Here is a 22,148-nt window from a genome sequence, read left to right as displayed (position 1 = left end):
ATTTCATTGTACTTACGATTCACTTCTTGACTATTCTCAGACCAAAGTGTCCGAAAATAGGAAAGGAAAGAATACTTGTGAATATTTCAAAGTAAATAATCACGAAAGTATTAAGTTGCTCTCACCTAAACACACACACACCTAGTCAAATTTGACAGAATTTGACGAAAACGTGTTTATTTTTACATGTGTATGTGTGGTGGTAGATGATGAAATCCATCGATGGATAAAATATCCGTTGAGAATTTCTCAGAACTCAATCCGTTCGTTGAAACGTGAAAAGCGAGTTCCAGCTTGTCCGCCGCATTGTTGCGTGACCCCTACCACCACCCAAGGACAGACACACACGTCGCACTAGCCGCCATCTTTAGATGTCGCCGCTGCAGCTGCGTAGCCACCAACCGACGAGTTGATAGCTACCGCGGCTCGCATTATATATTTTTCTTTTCAAGTGTGACGACGGTTCTAGCAACGCTCCTCTAGAGAAGCAGCTTGACTGTCATTGTGTTATTTTTTCGCGCGCATTTTTTGCGTCCTCCGTGTGTGTCTTGTCCGGTATCTTTTCACGTTTTATTTTTTAAAGTGAATTTTGATACTAAGCAATTTATTTGCATAATTTCTCCGCGTTTGTTTTTCAACCACGCGATCAGCAGCAGTAGAACTTCTGTTCGAAGCTATATTTTGCAGCAGTATTGGTAAGTAATATCGTAAAATATTACAGTACATTTCGCGAGTGGCTTTTCAATCAAAGCAAACACATCGCAAGCATTTTTCGCGTATTTTTCAAACCAGCACTCAAAGCTGAGTGATAATTCAGTGTCCTTGTATTTTTTCAGAAATACCCAAGGTGGTATTTTGGCACCTGAATTTTTTCTCCAGCAATTCGTGTTCGTGTTCGCGATTCATTCGAAGCTAATTTTTTAGCTGAGATCTAGTGCTCTTTATCTTGTCCGAGTCACCTCTGAAGTGACTTTGCACTCGAATCCCGCTAAGAAACACGTTTCGAGCACGTGTGAAACAGTTCGTCCTGACTCAGCGCTTTTTATCTTGTCCGGATTACTCGCCGTAGTAATCTAGCGACTTGAGTCAACCGACTGTATAGCTCAGTGCTAGTGAAGCGCAATTTACGTGATAGAATATTTTTGTGTACCAGAACCAACTCGCGAATTAAAACCAGCATTGCACGTGAATTTGTGTTCGAAATTTAATAGAAATTTCACACAAACAAGGGAAAATATTCGTCGTAATATTACCCCAGCTGTAGTTGAATTCGAACGAAATGGCATTTACTGGACCAGCTGCAGGCACCCGAAGTAAAGCGGTAGCCCTGACGCAACACCAAGTACATTGCTTATGTATTGGTGAAACGCACGAAGAATCGTGCGTTACGTTGAAAAATTCGGATAACAAATCCAAACGGAAAAATCGAAAAAATCCACCTACGCAGGATTTAAACGTAGAACAACCTGAACAACAATCGAGTCCGCAGAACCTTGTGGAATCATTGTTCAGCAGTCATCCGCCATCAAACAATTCTGACGAAGAATATGACGAGGATGATGATGAGGATGACGAAGATTACGTACCTACCGAAGAAAATAACATGGTACATGGATCAGATCTCCCTGACCCGCCCCCAGCGAGGACACGTCACCTGCAAAATTACAGGGACTCAAAAAGGGAAGAGTGCAGATCCAAAACTGAACCGAAACGACCTGAAATCGCCACCGACGCTGAAATAAATGATCCGTTGAGATCGTTGTTTCAGCAAACATGGGATTTCACTGAAGGTGCCATAGAGAACCTACAGATTGGTCAAGCAGTTCAAGAACACAGCCTTATCCGAATAGAAGACTGTCTAATTAATCTTGTGGACCATGCAGGTAGTACGAACCGCAACATTGACGGATACAGAAACGACGTAAAAGACGTTCGTGAACACTGTACCCAATGGACCACTGGCATGAAAGAATATGTAGGTCAAACTACCGGTGCAGCTTTACAAAAAGCTGACAGCGCGATGCAAAAGGCAACGCAATGTGAAACCAAATTTGACCAAGCGACTAACCTATTCAAAAATGAAATGACAAAACATAAGGCAGAATGCAGCCAGTTAGCTCATGCAGTTGCGGATATGAGAAAGGAAGGTGGATGTAGACCCAACAGTGGTCTTAATTCCAACCCAACCTTGAAAATAAATGCCAACTTAGTCAGAAGTGCTGGCATTTATTATGACGAATCGAAACGTTACTTCCCTCATGAATTTGTACGTCAGTTTGAAGACTACGTAAACAAAAGCAATGCCACCGAAACTCAGAAAATTTACGCATTCCAAGGAGTAATTGAGACTCAAGATGCGACAGAATGGAAAGGCGACATGGTGGGAATAACGGACTACGAAGACCTAAAACAGAGATTCCTTCAACATTATTGGAACAGTCAGTGTCAAAACGATGCATGGGAATATTTCCAGAAATATTTTTGCGAAACCAAAACGGAGAAACGTCTGTTCTTGGAGATAAAGAGATGGGTCCTATCTCTAATCAAACGCAAACATCCAAATATTTCCAAAGTATTGGAAGTGGCAGCTGAAAAAGTGCCCTACCCATACGATAAGAAATTAGCGAAACAAACTACAGTGGAAGGTTTTATAAGAAAACTTGACGAATTCGCCAACTATGACTCTGACCCGAAGAATAATGTACGCATTACAGTTCGCAACAGCGCGATGACGCCCGTTCAATGGCAACAAACTCCATCATTCGAATGGAATAGAATGCCTAACAACAATTGGAATAACGGAAACGGTTTACCACAGTCCACGTATTGGATACTCAATGCGAATGGACAATGGACTCAAATTCCCGGAAACCCGAACAACAACTGGAATTCGAATCAATGGAGTAATCAGACTCAGATGAACTCGAACCAGAACTTCGGTCCACAGATAAGTTGGAATATGGGAAACAATCAAAACTTCCAGAATTCCAACCTTAATGGAGGATGGAATTCACAGAAGAATGCGAAGAATTCTAATTCTGACAGGAATAGGAATTCTACGCAAGGTCCTACTCCAACAGGGAACTGGACGAACCAACCCATGATCACGAATTCACCGCATAATGCGCCGGAACATCCGAAGAAATCGTATCCAGCTGTTACGAACAAAAATGTAAACGAAGGACAACTACAAATGGCATACCAAAAGCTACAAAAGGCTTTAGGTAACAATTTCAAAGGGAATCAGAAAATTAATTTCTATCCCAACTCGAACAAAAGGCAACACTTTCATACTGGGAAGAGTAGCCATGGAGCATTTGGATCTACACTTACATTTCCGCCAGAGATGCGTAAGTCACGAACCTAAGGATGACGATCATTTTACAATTGCATTTATAAACCCAGATGTTTACAAAGACGCGCTCTCTTTATTTAAGATCGAGCAGATCCCTGAACACACAACAATAACTATTGATTTAATGGCCACAAGCATGTCTACAAGAGACAAGCTCAGAGAGCCTGAAGAAGACCGAATCAAAGCAGTTCGTATTATGCAGAAAAATCTCATCGAAGATTTAGCTGAAATACGAGAGCTTGGCATTGCACCTCAAAAGGAGGTAGACGATGCCATGCACAAGATCAATGCTTATCAAGACATATTTAGTCTGAATCCGGGATGTTACAAAGGTGAAAAAGTACATTTCAACTTTATCCCCGGTGAGGGGCACCTAGCAGTGCCACGAGGTGAAAAATATAGACCTCCAGCTCGGTTAAAACAAGCCCTCGATATGACGACTCAAAAGATGTTAGATTTGCGAATAATTCGGCCATCTCGTTCAGTTTTTATAAATACACTCGCACCCGTCATTAAAAAGAATGGCGATATACGACTGTGTTTGGCAGCTGACGAGTTGAACAACTTTTTACAATGCGTACTAACTGAACCCGCTACAATAGATAGCGTAATATTCAGTGGTTCACCTGATGGTCTATTTTGTACGCTGGACTTTACGTCCGGATTCTGGCAATTAGAGCTAGATGAAGAATCGAAAAAGTATACAGCGTTCATAATAAACGGCCAAGCATACGAATTTAACAGACTACCGTACGGATTGAAGATCTCGAGCGGTGAGTTTGTTCATATGATAAACCAAGTGCTAAAGGACGAAGAAGGCATCTCCAAGTTTGTGGATGACGTCAAAGTCTCTGGTACTACGTTTAAAGAAACACTTGATAGACTACTCAGTGTATTCGAAAAAATAAGACGGGCTGGATTAAAACTGAATCCGACCAAAACCCACTTTTTCAAGAGGCGTACAGACCACTTGGGGTTCGTCTTATCCAAAGAAAACATTGATAAACAGGACCTTAAAAAGGAAAAATTCCTGAAATTTGAGAAAGACCATATGAAACATGGCAAATTCGTACTTAAAAACAACAAAGAAGTGTTAGCTCTTGTTGGGAACACCGTGCTGTACAAGCCGTTTATCCCCCGATACATGCAAATCCTAAGCCCAATATACGAACTGACAAAGGGCGACGACCCTATAGTCTGGATGGATGCTCAACAGAAGGCCTTCGACATACTCAAATCGGAGTACTTGAAGGAATTCACGTTGAAACAACCTCCACGTGAGGGCGACTTATTCTTGGATACGCATTATACAGACGATGCAATGAATGCAGTTCTCTTCTACAAGGAAGATGAACAAAAGCAAATCATTATGTTCATTTCTGTTGGCTTCAAGGAGCACCAGAAAAACTTTACGCTGTATGACAAAGAAATGCTAACACTCTACTCAGTCATCAAAAAGATTTGGATGTGGATTTTCAGTAGGAGAGTCCACGTGCGCGCCAATTTGCTCCCAATTTACAAAGAATTTGAGAGTCTGGCGAAAACGCACCGAAAAGCTGCAAAATGGGTTACAACCATATGCAATTTCGATCTAATCTATGACATGAAGTTGTCTAATAAAGCGTTATACGACATCAAAGCACCAGAATTGGTAGTCGGAAATATCGTCATAGAAGAGCTAACAGAGCTCGATCTATTGATGATTAACCAAGTGGTACCCAGGTTCACGAAAGGTTTTCACAAGGAAGACAATCATGAACTCACAGGTGCCAGTAAAAAGACCGCCCTACCACCTCTGGATTGCAAATTTATGGACGAAAACGTACCTAGATTATTCGACCTATTATCTAATATAGAGGACGAACAAGCTAGAGATAAACATTGCAAAAAGATAATGGATGTCTTAGAAGAAGACGTACCAGCAAATAATAAGAAGCAACAGGGTACGTCACTTCGTAAAAAACAAATTTATGACATAATGTACACACGCGATGGTAAGAAACGTCTGATGAAAATTTTGCCAGACAAATCGCAAGTACCATATTTACCTGATCGATTATTGTATGACACGGTCGACTACCTCCACTGTGCTTATGGGCATACAGGGGCAAGTAGATTGGATACAATTTTCAAACAACTATACTACCATCCTAGTTCACTCACGTATATTCGCGATATTACAAACACCTGCATTATATGCAAAGTGAACAAGAACTACGCGAAGCACAAAGTGCTGGAATACGCTCAAATCGAGGCGTACGCCATCGGCGATGTGCTATCGGTAGATATCTATGGACCAGTTCCAGCATTGAAGAACGACCCGAAATATTTGCTAGTTGCAAAAGAAATCTTCACCAGTCGTGTCTGGCTTCGAGACATGCACCGGATTCAGAAGAAAGTAGTTTGCAACGCAATGGAATCAATTTTATTTGAAATTGAAATCCACGAAGTCAAGATCAAGAAAGTGATCACTGACAACGGTACGCAATTTATTTCTGATTCATGGTACAATTTGCTGGAAAAATGCGGGATCAAAGTCGCACATACGACAGCTTACAACCCTCAGAGTTCTTCAGTGGAACGAACAATGAGAGTCATAGGCGATAAGTTACGTGTCAAACTCAATGAAGTTTATGATCCATATCGCACTCACCTTGGTTGGAGTAAATTCGTTGGAGAAATCCAAAACGAAATTAACAACACACCAACGTCGTTTGGTTTCAAGCCCAACGAGGCTTGGTTTATACCAGACACGACGATTCCAGGTTTTCCAACTGAAATACGAACCTTCAATTTTCGAGATGCGTTAGCAAGATTACACGATCAGAACGAAAACAACCAAATTCCATCAATAACCATTGAGGAATGTCGAAGCCGCGAACTCAAGATATTTGACATCCCGTCCGATGAACAGGAGGTCTTTATCGACAACAATGGCTATGCCAGAGTTACAGCCGACGGCGCCTGTTCCAAAAACGGCTCACCCGAAGCTATTGCTGGAATAGGAATTTGTTTCAAACCGGGTTCAACTGCTAACATATCTGACAGGATTGTGAGCACAGAATTCCAGGTTACGAACAATTATGCCGAGTTAATGGCAATAATCATTGCGCTAGAAATATTACGAGATAACGGTGTGAAGAAGATAAAGTTGTTGTCAGACTCGAATTACGTAATCAAAGCGCTAACGAACACATGCTCGATTTGGAAAACCAACAATTGGAAGAATTCCCGAAACAAGCCAGTTCATCATGCTGAACTATTTCAACGTATTCTTGCTATCAGGCAAGAGCTCGAAGATGTAGAATTTCAGCACGTATACGCACGCAAAGTAGAATACACTAACATCATAGCAGACATGTTAGCTAAAAAAGCTGTGTATACGAGTGAATGGCAAGAAGACAGAAGCGGGAATTTGACTGATCGCCAAGCTGTTGAAGCATTTATTAGAGAAAAAAGACGTCAAAAGCGTATTGAAGAAGAATATTGCTTCAACAAAATGCACGTTGATCCTACATATTTGCAACCTGGCGATATGGTTTTAATTACTAACCACAAACAGTCAAGTTTCGAAAAAAGAACAGCTGCGAAACTTTATCAAAGGAAACATGGACCTTTTATAGTAATAAAATGGTCAGGTTTCAACAGTTACCTTCTGAAACCTACAGATGGAACAACTGTAGATAGAATTTCGAACATAAGACAGTTAACGCTATTCCTAACTAGTAAAAACATCGAAGACATGGAAAAAAGCGACTGTCTCAAATCTCTACTAGACCAGCGTTCTATTGAAGAAAAAATCAAAGAATTTTTGTTCAAAGCTCGCGAAGCAATGTCTGACAGCGAGGAAGACGTTGACGACCCGCCAACTCGTGCACCGCAAGGTGTCGGTATTAATGAGCGTGACATTACAGAAGCATCACCTGCTATTTTACGACAACTTGAAAACACAGCACGCGACCTTCGAGCTCAACAAAGAGCTGAAAAACGCGATCAAGCTAGCACTTCAACATCCACTGAATTGCGAGTGGAAGTTGAAGTGCACAACCCACCGATTACTGAAACTGCAGTAAATGGTGAGGTGAAAACCAACCAACAGTCTACGGAACCAACATCCACTGAATTACGAGAGGAAGTTGATCCAAATGACTCAGCTCAAAATACCAGTGCCACTGAGGAGACTCAGACGAGCACAGAGGATCAACTAGAATCCTCAACTTCGACTGGGGCATCCGCAGCCACACCTAAACAAAGTGCACAACTCGTTCCTTCTGTTAGGAAGCCGCGAGGTCGACCTCCAAAGACACCTAAAATTGTGACAAACGCCGCGGAGCCGCAACCTTCAACGTCGCAATCTCAAACAGGAGATTTGACGACAGAAGGAAGCGCACAACCGGCAAAAGATCCAAATAAATTGACTAAATCTCAAAGGAAATCTGAGAGAATCAAGGCACGCCTAATGCGTATGGGTCAAGAACCACCAAGAACCTATGATTTCCATCAGATCATTCCATATCATTACTCTGAGAAAAGTCTTTACAAAAGTTACTTTATTGAAGACTCAGAACAACCGGCCACAGAAGACTTACAAGAAGTTTTCACTGTGGAACCGAGAAAATTAGAGGTCAATAAGGTCACAGTTGAGATTAATCCTGAGGAAAATGAAATTAACATTTTCATCTCCCTCCCACCAGAATACAAACTGGAAGGAGAAGTTATAAAGGTTGAAATTCCACCTCAGTGTGAAATACCTAGAAATGAAAATGCAATTGCACAATTCGTAAAGAGTACAATTACCAATGCCATGAATGGCTGGCTACTCAATAAAATCTGAGATTAGTCATTTTACTTTGTAAAATCGTAGCTGGCAATTTTGAACACTATAAACAGATAGTGATCAAAATATGCCACAGACCAGGATTCGCCGAAATCCAAGTCACAATGTAAATTTATTTTGATTGGCAAAATTTCAAACAGGAAATTAAAACAGTCAGAATGAATCACAAATACGAGAAAAAATTTTAAATTTCAAATAATTTGATTAGAAGACACAACCAAACACATGTAAACGCGGACTGGGGCATTTAAAATGATCAATTTCGAAAATAATTAGATTTTTGAATAATCATAAATCACGTATGCTCAATCACAATTTTCAACAGGTTAAAATTTGGTAAAAGACTGAAATTTAACTACTAACATTGACTTAGTTTGGGAATTTTCGGAGTTGGAATTCGGTAAAAAACTGAAATCCATCTCTGAGAATCGTCCAATACGTAAAAATTCCACAAGGGAATGATCACGTAACAGCCAAGAATCATTTTGTGGAATTTTAACGCGAAAATTTGAGTAAAATCTCAAAATTTTGAAAAATAACGCTATTCAAAGCGTTACGCGTTACGTTACGGGCAAAAACGTGAGCCACCGCATCCGCATGTACTCAGACGGAATAACACCGGCGAAAATGTGCTCTTATCACCATTTCATCACTTCGAAGGAAAGTTTGATTAATTTAGAAGTTGTTCTTAGCAAAGTTGTACTTTTGAGTAATTAAAGGCTACGTTGAAATTAACTAACGTGTTAATACACTCTTTAGCGATTTCTACAGTGCCAGCTGTATTGAAACGAGTAAGTAAACCTTCAATTACGTAGCATTTAGTCCAAACTAATATCAAACAATATACCAATCTGACTTCGATTTTTAACAGAAAAATGGAAGCGGAAATGAACAACGGTGACCATAACAACCACGAGCACACTATCGCCAACCAACGAATCCGTCAAACCTGCAAAATTACAAAAAGACATGGCGAAATATATCGGAAATGCTACGTGCAAAATGGTAACGGTCCAGAAACGATGAAATGGATCAAGTTAGAGTTCCTGCAATGGTGGGACGAGCTGACTGAAAATACGGATCATTACGAAGTATGTTTTGCCATTAAGGCGTTATTAATTGCACAAATGAACATAGATACTAATCTATCACGCTATTTGTTTGTTAAATCAAGGAGTAACTAGTTAATACGATAACGACGGCGTAGAAACTCCAGCGAATCGACGTATTTGCGGGTGAATCAGCGCACCAGATTGCGACGAATGAAACACATACAAGATGTGATCATTGTCGTGATAATTTTAGTCATATCATATTAATTTGCATTTTCGTACTTGTCTTTCATACCTTAAATATAGATGTATTATATACTGCTTGCTTTAATTAGTCATTCACACTCTCATTGCACAGCTTAACATTGCATACTTCGCCGAAAGTAAACAATGTACGCTCTCACACAGCTTAATTACACGCAAATGAACAAATGGATACTTCGTAGGAAGTAACCTAACGTTCAACATATGCCTCACATAATTAACAACTCAACCGCTTGAGAGTATTTTAATCAAACTCGATACTAATATCGTTCTCAATCGATTATTTAGCGCTCAAGAAAAATGGAAGCTGCAATTAAGCAATGATGAAGGCTGAAATGAAAAATACATCGAATAACTACAAATACAAATTCAGGTAACAACTCGAAGTTTATTTGTATACTAAATTATTCGATGATAAAAGCAAGCAACGTGAACATTACACATCAATGGTAAAGTGAATCTCTACAATGAATTCATCGCATTCGGTTTTCGTTTCAAAATAGTTAGCAACAAGCTACGTGAGTTGAAAATTACTCTAATAAGAGTTGGTTTCGAACTTATGATTAGATTTTGAAAGTTAGCATTACATCTACGATCAATTCACCGGCGAGTGGAATGATTCTAACGTGGAAGAGCTACGAAGATGAAACCGAACGTTGATGCAAAATTTTCTTTATGGTAAAAATAAAATATCACGTAAGTACCAATTACATACTTCAATGTAAGTAAGTAATGAGTACCAGACGATCTCTCAGAGTACAGATTGTTCAGATAGTGTTTATTTCCAAATTATAAAATGAGCTACGTAGACGAAACCGGACGTTACAGTAATTATCTTTCAGAATAATGATCGCTGAGTAAAAACTGCGTACTTCAACGTAAGTAAAACAGTAGGTACTTGGTGATTTGGCTTCAAACGCTAATTCTCCGATTTAGTATTTTGAAAAATATTCCAAAGTGAGTAAAATTCAAAATTACAAATTAGCAGCGAACCAAATCAAATCATTGATAACTAGCGAATAATTTAGTCAATTCAGATACGCAAATGAAAGATAATTTTAACGAACGTTCATTAGCAGAATACCTACGGTCAATTTACCGGTGAGTAAAGTGATTGTAGCTAGGAAGAGCTACGTAGACGTAACCGGTCTCAATTAATAATGATTTTGCGAAATAAATTAGCTAGGAGAAACCACGTAGAAAATACCGATGGTCTCTTAGTTTAAAATTTCAAAAACAGCTAAAAGAGCTACGAAACTGAAACCGATTATACTAAGACCAAATAATAGTACTAAATCAACCTAGATTTATGAATAATTAGCAGTAATAATTTATTTAGAAATTATGATCGCTAATAACGTTCACGTATTTTCATACAGATTCCAGATCGTATACGAAGGGCGAGCAAATTTTATCGTAGTATAAAATACCGCCAGCGGTACAAATGGAATATAGCAACGTTGCCAGACGTAGCATTTAGAAGTAGAAAATACAGGTACAGTGACTAATTATGTAGTCGTTTAGAATTTCCAGCATCAGTGTTAAGTAATACAATGTTTATTTTTCTCGGTGAAACAACTACGAGTATGATGAAAATAAGCAGATTTTCACAACAGAAAGTAGCAGTTGAAAAGTAATCAGAAAAAATTGAATTCAAACTGGAATAAATCGACAACATAGCAAACTCTATTCAGAAAGTTGCTTTTGGAGCTAAACGTACAGGTAAAACTTAGTTAGCATACTGAGATTAATGTACAAATCCATATACCCTGTCTAAACACTACAACTCGAAATTCGAAGAGATAAAATTACAAAAACGCAATTTTCAAACGCAGACAAGTTCAAAATTCTTTCGAAATAATAGATTTTGAAACATTTTCATTTTCGAAAAGTACATATCAAGAAATGTAATACTATACACAGATAGTGATTCATTTCACCAACATATGCCCTCTTGTTTGCGAGAAATCGAAATTGAGAGTTGAAATTCGCTCATTTTGAAATGTTTTCGAAACGATAACAAATTTTGAAAAATCCTAGATACGTATGAAAATAATTGAGAGTCCAAAATAACTAAATTTTGTTGACTCGAAATTAGTTCAAATATCAAAATGTAATTTTGAAAACTTCAAATTGCGATAAAATAACCGAAATAATAGATTTTGGATATTTTTTCACGAAATTTTTGCAATACAGTAAAAGACTATGATGCAAATTTCTTCGAATAAACACCTAAAAAAGACACAAATAAAAACCACAGGAGTAATGATATTTAATTGGTGACAAATAAGAAGAAACAATTTGGATAATTAGAATTTCGAGGTGATAATTACAAAAATCACCAGCACGCAAATTTCAACCATCGAATCCGAGAAAAGATTGGAATCGATGAAGAAATCTGACGCAATAATTTCGAGACAAAGAAAAAACGTGCATTTAGCAAAAGGCAGATGTTTTCTTTCGATGAAGAGAAAGCGACGTGACTCGTAGCGATAGCAAAATGGCTGACAGGCCGTTAAAAAATTCGATTCAATTGCGACGTAGTTTATCATAACAATAAAGACCGCCGAACTGCGCATTTAGGCGCACATTTTGACAAACCCGTTCCAGGAAAATCGGCGCCGTCTGATATTTTCTGCTTAGAACATTCTAGAAGGTTATAGTCAAAACCTGCCGTTCGAGCGCATCGCTACCAACACAACGCCGAGTTCGACCAATCCCGTTCGCTGCCGCCGAGTAGCGAAGTGGGGGAAAGACTCGGCAGTTGGAAGCAACGACGAACCTGATCCAACTATCGAAATCATTATTTCGTTTCACGTGCTATCGAGTACATGTCTTTGCTCTTGCTATATGTTTTGTTAATGCGTTTTTGAATCTTTGTATTCTTTTTTCGCGTAATATTTTTTGCGTTGCTATCGTAAGTAATTATTACTTATTCGAGTATATTATTTTTTTCGTTTTCTCGCTTCAAATTTTTGAATATTTGTCATCAGCTCCTGTGGTAAGTACAAACTCGTACGATTATTATGCTTTCACACTACTAAGCAGTGTTAACGTAAAAGACAATAGGCCCACCATGCCGATTTGTTTTCGAATAATTATTCAACATTTATTTTTCGCTAAACCGGTATTGCCTTTCATCTTCGTCTAACACCTCGTCGCATTTCTGTTCACAGTGATGGCAGAATCTACGCATCTCGCATGCGACAAATGCGGTTTGGTGATTACGTCACCAGGCAAGCAGTATGGAGGCGACAAAAAGGTTCCCGAATCAATCTACATAACCAAGTGTCAGCATCTTTATCATAAGAGCTGCATCATGAAAGCGATAAAAAACTCCGAACTTCGAAATCCTGCCGGCGTGCAGTTGACTAAGTGTACTCATATTGGATGCGAACGAGATGTGAGCGAGGACATCTGCTACAAGGTAGAGGTAACTCGTATTCAAATCTCGACGCCTGAACCTACGGAAGCCGCAACCGGCGAGTTGCAAGCTTTACGTAGGGAAATCGCTCAGTTACATACCGACAAAGAACTACAACAAGATTTGTCCGAAGACATGTACAAGAAAATGTCAGATTTCGAAGTACAATTGACTGATGCCAATAATATGATCGCGAGTTTGAAAGCTCAACTGGAAACCACCACAGCAAAATACGAAACACTACGTAAAGCCAAAATGTCATCGCTGTTCCCGAGCTCCACAGCGATAGCCAGTCACTTGAACCAGCAATCTGCGACCAGCTCGAATGCGACGACGCCAGCTTCGCTGCCGGCGGTTACGGCCACCTTACCGACGAATACGACGCCGATTTCGACGACCACGGCAACCACCGCGGCGACAAACGAGCTCTGCCAGGGGTTTGTACCGTCACCGTTCCCGCCACCACCTCCGGTCAACAACGGTACACCAGAGGTCACGCCGAAAGCTCCGAAGCCGTCAAAAAACGCGGAAAGAGGTATCCCCGCGCCCACGCCGGTGGGCGCAGGGATACCTCAAACAAACGCCGCTACCGCGAGCAACCTTACGCAAGGCCTCCACCGCCCGCCGCCCGGTTTCCCGATCATAACAGGCGCCGCAGCGAACGCCGCGACGAACGCTACGACGAACGCAGCGACGAACACTACGACGAACGCTACGATAATTGACGGTACGACGAATACGAGCACCATCACGACGAACGCCGCTACGACAACCGCCCCACGAACACTCACACAAGTCGAGGACGTGGCCGACGGGGCGCTTATTAGTTTCAAAATCCCGTTCGTGCAACCGGGTACAGCGCCGACTGTACCGGATGCAAGTTCCCACTCGCCGATTTCACCTTACTGGGATTTCCCGCAAAAGAAGGAAACAGACTACTGGGGAAGACCACTCGCTCAAAGTGGCGAGCAGTCGAACTCCAGCGCGCCTGATACCGCCAACACGCAGAATTCCGTTGATCCGAACGCGAATTTAAACGTACCGAATCAAGCCGAAAGCGCTCAACCAACGGCGAACCAGTCTCCGGCGGTTGTACCAAAGAAGAAAAAGCGGGCAAAACCGGGAAAACAGTCCAATACGAAAGCAAATCGAGACACCTTCGATTCACGATACCCGGAGGTAACGCACGAAGTGTTAGCGCCATTCTACCCAACGAATGCCTACCCGCAACACTTTTCGGTCTGCGGTTTGAAAATCGGCGAAGCAAAACCCGTTATGGCTCTGTTCGCGTACAAATATTGGATTGTAGGCGACATCCATGCTCATGGTATCATGCATGCGATTACGGAAGGCAAACCATATCATGACAACATAGATAAACGCATGTATAAGCGTGACATGAAAATTTCGGAATTAATTGAATTAATCGTCGAATTAAAACAAATTCCGAAAAATCTCATGATATCCATTGGAACATATGACATCTTCGCATTTACGCCACCGAATACCTTCGACCTAAATTTCCGAAAACTCATCGAAGTTTTAGGAGATAAAAAAGTCGAACAGGTAATCATGTTGCCTCCGAACGCAAGCGGCCGATTGCACAACAACACGTTCCGGCAAATTACACAAACCTTTACGTACAACTGGGGAAACGGAAAATTCCAATATATGGTAGCGGGCCATTTGCTCAATGATTTGAACCTCGAATTGGCATCTGTGGACGAGCTTGGACCGAAGTATACGAAAGCTACATACCAAAAAGTAGCAAACTGTATTGCAGCCGTATTTATTCCGGAACCAGTTATCGAAAAAAGCGATTCAACCGTCGAGTTGAATAACGCTAATAGCGCCGCATCATCACCTGCAACGCCTCCAACATCCAAAGCGAAGCTTGATACGAACGTCGATTCGCAACAAACTTCCGCACCAGTGATGCCGCAGTTCAATCTGCCAAAATCGTCGTTCCAGCAAAGCCCGAATGACATCGTAACCGACACCCTGTCACCATCCTACGTAAACCCGCAGTTGCAGCAGGCAACAGCGAATTACCTGGGAAATAAAGCAGTGGGTACGCCGCCATACCCCAAAGTGGGTACAGCGACACCTGGATGTCATCCGCTAGATCCGCGCAACAAAAAGGCGAAATCAACAACTTCAACGAAAGTTGAGATTTCACCATACAGTGGATTGCACCTAACAAATGTAGGTTTTTCTGACGACGAACAGAAACCGCTTACCGACAAGGAGGTGATCGAACGCGCCAAAGTCCTCACTAAAATTCAAGCCGACGTAAAAGCTAGTAAAGCGAAAGAGCAGGAGCGACTAGCCGCAGATGCCAAATCGCGCGAATCGCTGAAGGAAAAGATGGAGTGGAAGAAAGAAGCTGACAATGCGAAAGCGGGCATCTCCTCGTCGAAGGAGAAACCAGCCCGCAATGTTTCTGAACAATCCGGGAACTCGTCGGAAGATTCAAGAAACAAGTCTAAGCAAAGCTCGTCTAAAACTCCATCCCGCGCAACCTCCAAAGCAAGAGAACGCTCCCGCTCAGAGCACCGATCGTCGAATAAATCAAAAGATCGCAAGGTAAAGTCGGGAGATGAGTCGTCCGTACTCAACACCGGTCTTAAACATAACCCAACTATCGATAACGACAAATACATTGGGTTCATGGTAAAAACTCCACCATCGGGTAAACCTCCTACCGAAACAGAGCGTCGAATGTACGAGATATTCGGCAATACCGATGGCGTACCTGAGCCTACCGACTCAACGACCTCTGCCTCTGCATCGGAAAGCGACACGACCAAAGCCGTTAAGTCAAAACCGCGCAAGTCACGCAGCTCGATAAAAACTAAGCTCTCGCCACCGCAAACGTTACTGACGTACATTCCGAGACAGCAGCGTGCAAAGCAGCTGCGAGTAAACGCAGCGCTTAAGCGCAACTTAGTCCTCAAAAAGGTATTCGGTAAACAGTCACAACCGAAAATACAAACTGATGCTGAACATCCTACGACGGAAGGAACAGTCGGCACTCAGCCAAAGGTACTCGTGCCGAAGCTTGATTTAACAGAATCAACGCCGCATGAGAAACCAGTGAAAACGGTCGACTTAACCGGATCAACGTCGCTAACGGAGTCGGATAAACCACTCAAAACAATCGACCTTACCAATACGGCAGATCCTTCCGCCGAGGAGGAACTACCTCAAGGAGCGCAGTCAGTCGAGCAGCGCATACTCACAAAGGTTGATACAGCGGTACAGGATACGACTCTAACTCTACATTCCGTCGAGAATGATGAGTTCACCACCATTCGACAAGTAGTGACCACTGAAGTCACTACTGAAGTCATCGAAACAACTGAGCCGGCACACCTCGTTGGTACCTACGATCTGACCGATGAGAGTCCTCGCAACGACGAAGAATCTCAACAACCAGTATCACCACGTACCGAAGCGGCGCTCCTCGACGAAGGAGTACAGCGAACGGGCGTACCGGCAATTGAACCTTCAAACGACGATGAAGGTGAAGACGACGAGGAGGATGAAGACGACGAAGATCTTTAAACCAACTCGCGTTTTCTTTGTAAATAGTTTAAATTTTTTTTTTCTTCTCGTTTTTCATATATTGGCCAAAATGCATTGTTGTAGTAGTAATAAGCTATACTGTATGACTTTTTGATATCAGAATACAAGATTTTGAATCAATGTCTTTTATTTACTTTGTCGAAATTATTTTGATTACAGCAATAATGAATATTCAAGAACGCTGGTGTGCCTTCAACGATATTTATTACATATTGCGCTTCGTCGACAGATTGGTGCACGCATTCACAGTAACGTATGCCCTATCTGAAAAAACTGCGCACATGAGCATTAAACGTCATAATCAAGACGACTGCTTCTATGTATCAACAACAACTCGTTCAATTGAACTCGACAAAGAGTATTTTATACTATGGTTTGCACTGCTGTTACTCTACACAGACTTAATTTGGCAAATCTACAAGATTGAAAGCTCACAATCGTCGAATTGCTGAAACTTTCAACATACTAAGTTTCGAACTTTTCTAACAGGAATTGATCGAAATTTACATTTTTTATCCCAATCGTAGAATTGGTGGTCTTTTCTCTTTTTACAAACTCGCCGAAGTTTGTTGAGTTTTTTACTACCAATTCTAATACTTTATATTTTTTCAACAGTATCGAAAAAATGGTTTGCGTATCGAAAATGCCAGTAGGGCATTCGTTCCGAAAGCCGTCGTTGGACGTGTTACACGAGCCAGTCCGAGGCAACGAAGTTCCAGTCCGACCATGGCCAATTATTCCACCGTGGCACCCAGAGTTGAGACGTTTACTCGCACCGAACGATGACACCATCGAGCGTCGTCAAAGGTTCCAGCCGAATATTCTCACTCGCCGGCCGCCAACTCCGGAAGTAACCGACATTATCACGGTAATGCCAAGCGGCGAAGAGCGGCGATATTATGAGATCACCCGCAATGCCAACGACGAGCCGCAACTTCAACCAATCCAGGGACCGACAAATTCTACCGATCAGCGACAAATCACCTGGACTCAGGTTCATCGGCGATCAACGGTACGTCCCCTCAACCGCTATGATTCCATCGTCGATGAGATACTCCAGTCGCGGTATGAGCCCGAGCCAAACACGGAATTCAATCCTCTACCGCTCAACGAAGCGCCGACGGCACATCCGTTCACGATCCTATTGGAACGAGTCACCGCGCCGCTTACTTACGTCGATGACATTCGAATTGCACCGCAATGACCAGTTTCTTCGATACTACCATTGTAAATTTTTCTTTGTAAATAATTTTTTTTTGTTTTTTGTATTTTTGTATTTTCTTTGTCAATCCTGCCTGCGTGCAGATATTTCAAAGTTTTTATTGTTTTTATTCTCATCATGGCTGTTATGTAAATATCATGTTAAAATTACTTTTTCTTTTGTTTTCAAATTACATACCTACGTGTATGAATTTTCTGTTACTTGTATTTTCGTTTTGAACTAATTTTTAGAAGACTTAATTTTTTGTGATTGATGTATCACGGTGATGACGTTTTTGTTCCTTTAATTAGTATTAATTCTCTTTTGTAACATTTCGTATTATTTCTTGTTTGAATTTTCACCCAGTGATGTGTTTGTCACCTTAATTTGTTAGTTGTTTTGTATTTTTTACTTTTTTATGTTCTAGTATTAATTTTGAGTATTTGTACATAGTTCCTACTGTGCGTTACTACCTCGTCGAAGGTAGAAGCGACCTCATTAGTAATAGTATTATTTGTTTGATTGTTTGCACTTGCGAAGAGTTTTTTACTTTATATTTTCTCTTTTCTATTATGCAAACCCTTAATGCAATATCGCCGTATATTGCAAGTCGTTAAGCGTGATGACAACTCGTTGAAGTTATCTCACGTTAGCACCAATCGCCGAATTGGTACTACATACCCGTGCAAACTCGAAGAATTGATTTGCTAGAATCGATTGTCACGTAGTCTGATATTTTACCACCTCAGGATAAGATGGCGCATGAATCGACAAACAGGTTGATACTGTAAGCCGCAAAGTCTCTTTGAACGATATATGCAACACAACAGGTGTAGCAAGTTTAAAGAGCACTCTTTTTGTCCTGGTTGACATAGGATGCGTCATCGAACGCAACCATTTATTTATTTATTGGACCGCAGCCCTCAACAAGCAACAACGGGTCAGTTGAATGCGCATTATCCGACATTCAGGTTGGAAATGTAAGTCGCTCGCTCTCACAAGAACATTAAAATAAGAGGTACTCTGCCAAGGCACGAATCGGATACGCGATACCTATCGAGCCTCTCTCTTTCTAGAGTCTTAGATTGAGGCGAGCTCATGCTATCCGAACGTGACCTAAAATGAAGAATTATCACGCTTCCCGTCCAACCGAGACGGCGCGAGTTCCACTGGATAGAGTTCCGATGGCTCCGTGAATAATTCCAATTTCGTACGTAACGCAAGAACGTTACAAATGTTCAGAGAGCCAAAAGAATTACCGCGATGGTATTCGGGATTACCGCGGTGTAGTCCCTTTAAAAGATAAACTGACTTTCCTCTCAAATAAAACGATCAGTTGCAAAGCGCCTTCTCCGACACTCAGGTTGGAAATGTAAGACGCAAGTCTCCTAGAAGAACATTAATTTAGTAGGTACTCTGCCCTGGTATCGCAGGATATAACGAAGCGATGGATTCGCATTGTTTTCCTCGTGTTTTGTCGATACCTAAAACGACAACAGGTGCTCTGCCTGGGTAATACCGAAGTGGCTGTTAAAATTCTGCACGATTTTTTCGGAAACTTTGGGCCATTACCAAAAAGACAACAGGTACTCTGCCTGGGTAAACACCCACTATTTTTTCAACGCTGGGTGTTATTACCAAAAAATGACAGATAGTATCTCCACGAGGTGATACAATGTTCAGGGAGCACAATTACCGCGATGGTAATTAGAACTACCGCGGTGTAGTTCTCACACGATAAACTGATCGAGTCTTTCGAGCCATAGGAAAACGATCGTCGAATCGTATCTGAAAGCTCATTTCGGCCTTGTCACCTTGCCTGTAATGACAACCAGTTGAAGTATGCGCTTTAATCGACTATCAGGTCGGATTTTGTAAGCCGCTCGTAACACCTCCACTAGGAGCATATTAATAATTGGTTCTCTGCCACGGTACATCTATGCGCCAAGATGTTGAGAAATTGAGACATGTCACCATCAAATCGCGAGATCTTGAGGAGACTTGTGCTCAAAGACTTCTTCACCTTTGGGCTGTGTAGATGATATTACCGAAAATAGACCGTAACACACTAGGTGTTATATTGGTATGCTCGGAGAGTTTATTTTTACCGTGTTGGTAAATGCAACTACCGCCGAGTAGACGCAAGGTATTATTCGAACTGGTTCACAATTACAGCAAGTTCAAAATTGGTAAATTAGCGGTCGAGGTTTACGAACCCATAACGCCCTGAAAAAAGAACATGCTATTAATTGGTACTCTGCCATGGAGGCATACCATGCCGACAACCTTGCGCAATGCAGCTTGTTCGAGAGCACGGTATTGCCATCTCCATTGCCAATGGAAAGAACCGCCTGCTAGGGCGATTGTTACCTTGATCATTGGCGATGTGATCCAAAAAATGAACTGTAACACACAAGGTGTTATATACGCATGTTCAAATCAGGAAGACCGCTGATCAGCACTCTTGGTCGTCGAACCAATTGAAACCCATCCAAAGGACATGCACTATTTCGGTTCTCTGCCTCGGTGGTTCCCACCTTGATCTGGAGTCGGTCAGGTTACCGGCCAGACGACTCACAAGTGGTGAAATCACCGAAAAAGATGATGCTCTGCCTCGGTACTCACCTACCTAGTCAGCAAGCGGATACTTGTAACGTTACTCGAAGAAACAGACTCGGACAGTAACAGTTTACGGTTTCGCAGAAGACGAAGTAGTGAAGTTACCGAAAATGACCACACGCCCATTCGCTGGAAAATAAATTGTTGTATTTGTCCCAGCGACTTGGCGATTGGAATCGAAAAGTAACATAGAAGATGTTGCAAGTATGTCCGAATGGGATGCTGACACCTAGGGAATTGAGAGGAACTTGGTAGCATGGTTTACGAACCATTTTTAAGAGCCACATAAGAACATATTAATAATTGGTACTCTGCCACGGTACGCACCCCGTATCTGGAAGAAATCAGGCATGGTCCTGGAGGATTCCGCGGGTGATGACGTTACCGAAAAGGACAGGTACGCTGCCTGATAATGCCATGACTTGCACGGAACCGGTTACGGGTTCCAGCATGAGATGTAGCGATGACTACCTTTCTGCAAGTCATGACACACACGAAACCGATGACACAGCTTCAATTAAAGAAGCCAGTTTCTTTTCGTAGTTGGTGTTGTTCGAGCTTTCGTGTTATCAAAAATGCCAATTTTAACACAATTAAAGTGTTATAATATGTTCAGACGGACAACGCTGCAAGAAGGATATACTATAATAACAGGTTTCCCAGCCTGCGAATCCTCTACGAGAATTGCAGAAATCGCTGTGTCATTATTTTGCATATCGATAATCGCGATCCGGCAGGCACGTGCCATTTTTCGCATTATCAACCTCAAAAAATGACAGATTTCTTGCAGACGTCGCAGCGAGCGATTTCGAAAAATGGACGTAACATACAAGATGTTACATATATATATATCCAATGCAGCGAGGCTACCAAGCACAAAATTTGAAATTTGAATACCATTCTTTGATTATTACGCGGTACCACCTATACATGAACCTGTTGCTAGGCCTTGATGGTCGATTAATTTATTTTCTCTTGTCTAAGTTATTCTTTACCATATGCCTCTGCCATTCTCATCGTAGAAACGCAGGGGGGCAGGGGGACAGCTCCGCTGCCACGTACATGCATAGTATATCATGTTTTTATCCGTGCTTTTCTCCGCTGGTTACGCCATCGAGCAAACCTCAGAGGGGCATATGTGATATACTACTATGCCGTACGTGGTATGTATAGGGCTCGCCCACATGGTAACACTGCGTTGCACTAAGGCAACACTGCGTTGTATTCTCGTCAGCTAGCCATACGAGCCAAGCGACGAGAGTACAGAACGCCAGTAATGTATCCGAGTGCACGCGGGTATGTTATTCACGGTTAATGGGTTAATGCAGTCATTTAAGTATAAGTTTTACTCTCGAGTGTTAAGTGTCAGGTTTAGTGCTTTAGTTTTAGTTAGTTATTAGTGAAACCAATGAATAGACGAGAAGGAGTGATGATCTACTCGTCGCCACTCTGGGTAAGTACTTGCACATATCAGTGTGAATAAGTTAGATCTCCTTGCCAGAGGAGATCACTTATCCAAACCTACACCACAGTGTGTAACACCAACGTGTGTATATTTAGTTTAAGAAAGTGTCATGTTAACTAGTACATTTGCTTATGTACTAATCATGTAACGTGTTGTTAATATTGCACACATTAAATATTATTCTTGTGTATAACTTGTTATTATTTATGGTGTGTATGATCATATGTTAAGAGTGTAAAAGCAACCATTTCCTACTCACGCCCTAGCCGAGCATGTGAGGTATTCCGGTGAGTATTTAGTAGAAATACTCTAAGGGATATTTCTTGGAAACAACACAATAGCA

The 22,148-nt window shown here is 41.5% G+C and overlaps 2 protein-coding genes and 1 long non-coding RNA gene across 6 annotated transcripts in view; all 3 read left to right on the top strand.

The window, feature by feature from the left end:
- Positions 1 to 22,148, top strand: part of LOC135843602 (adenylate cyclase type 5) — a 324,265-nt gene that overhangs the window by 223,085 nt on the left and 79,032 nt on the right. The window lies entirely within an intron of this gene.
- On the top strand, positions 8,630 to 9,565 carry LOC135843605 (uncharacterized). The gene is made up of 3 exons (XR_010558355.1): positions 8,630 to 8,983; positions 9,064 to 9,283; positions 9,367 to 9,565. It is a non-coding gene; the product is annotated as an uncharacterized LOC135843605 (long non-coding RNA).
- LOC135843381 (uncharacterized) lies at positions 10,762 to 16,499 on the top strand. Its single transcript, XM_065361247.1, has 2 exons — positions 10,762 to 11,230; positions 12,685 to 16,499. Exon 2 carries the CDS (start codon positions 12,687 to 12,689, stop codon positions 16,497 to 16,499), a length of 3,813 nt encoding a protein of 1,270 aa, XP_065217319.1. The 5' UTR covers positions 10,762 to 11,230; positions 12,685 to 12,686.

The sequence above is a fragment of the Planococcus citri genome, chromosome 4, assembly GCF_950023065.1.
Source record: "Planococcus citri chromosome 4, ihPlaCitr1.1, whole genome shotgun sequence".
Classification (NCBI taxonomy): Eukaryota; Metazoa; Arthropoda; class Insecta; order Hemiptera; family Pseudococcidae; genus Planococcus; species Planococcus citri.
This window is presented reverse-complemented; position numbering and strand designations above follow the sequence as displayed.

What these genes read in the sequence shown, in the direction of transcription:
- LOC135843381 (XM_065361247.1), top strand. Translation starts at nt 12,687, where the DNA reads ATGGCAGAATCTACGCATCTCGCATGCGACAAATGCGGTTTGGTGATT.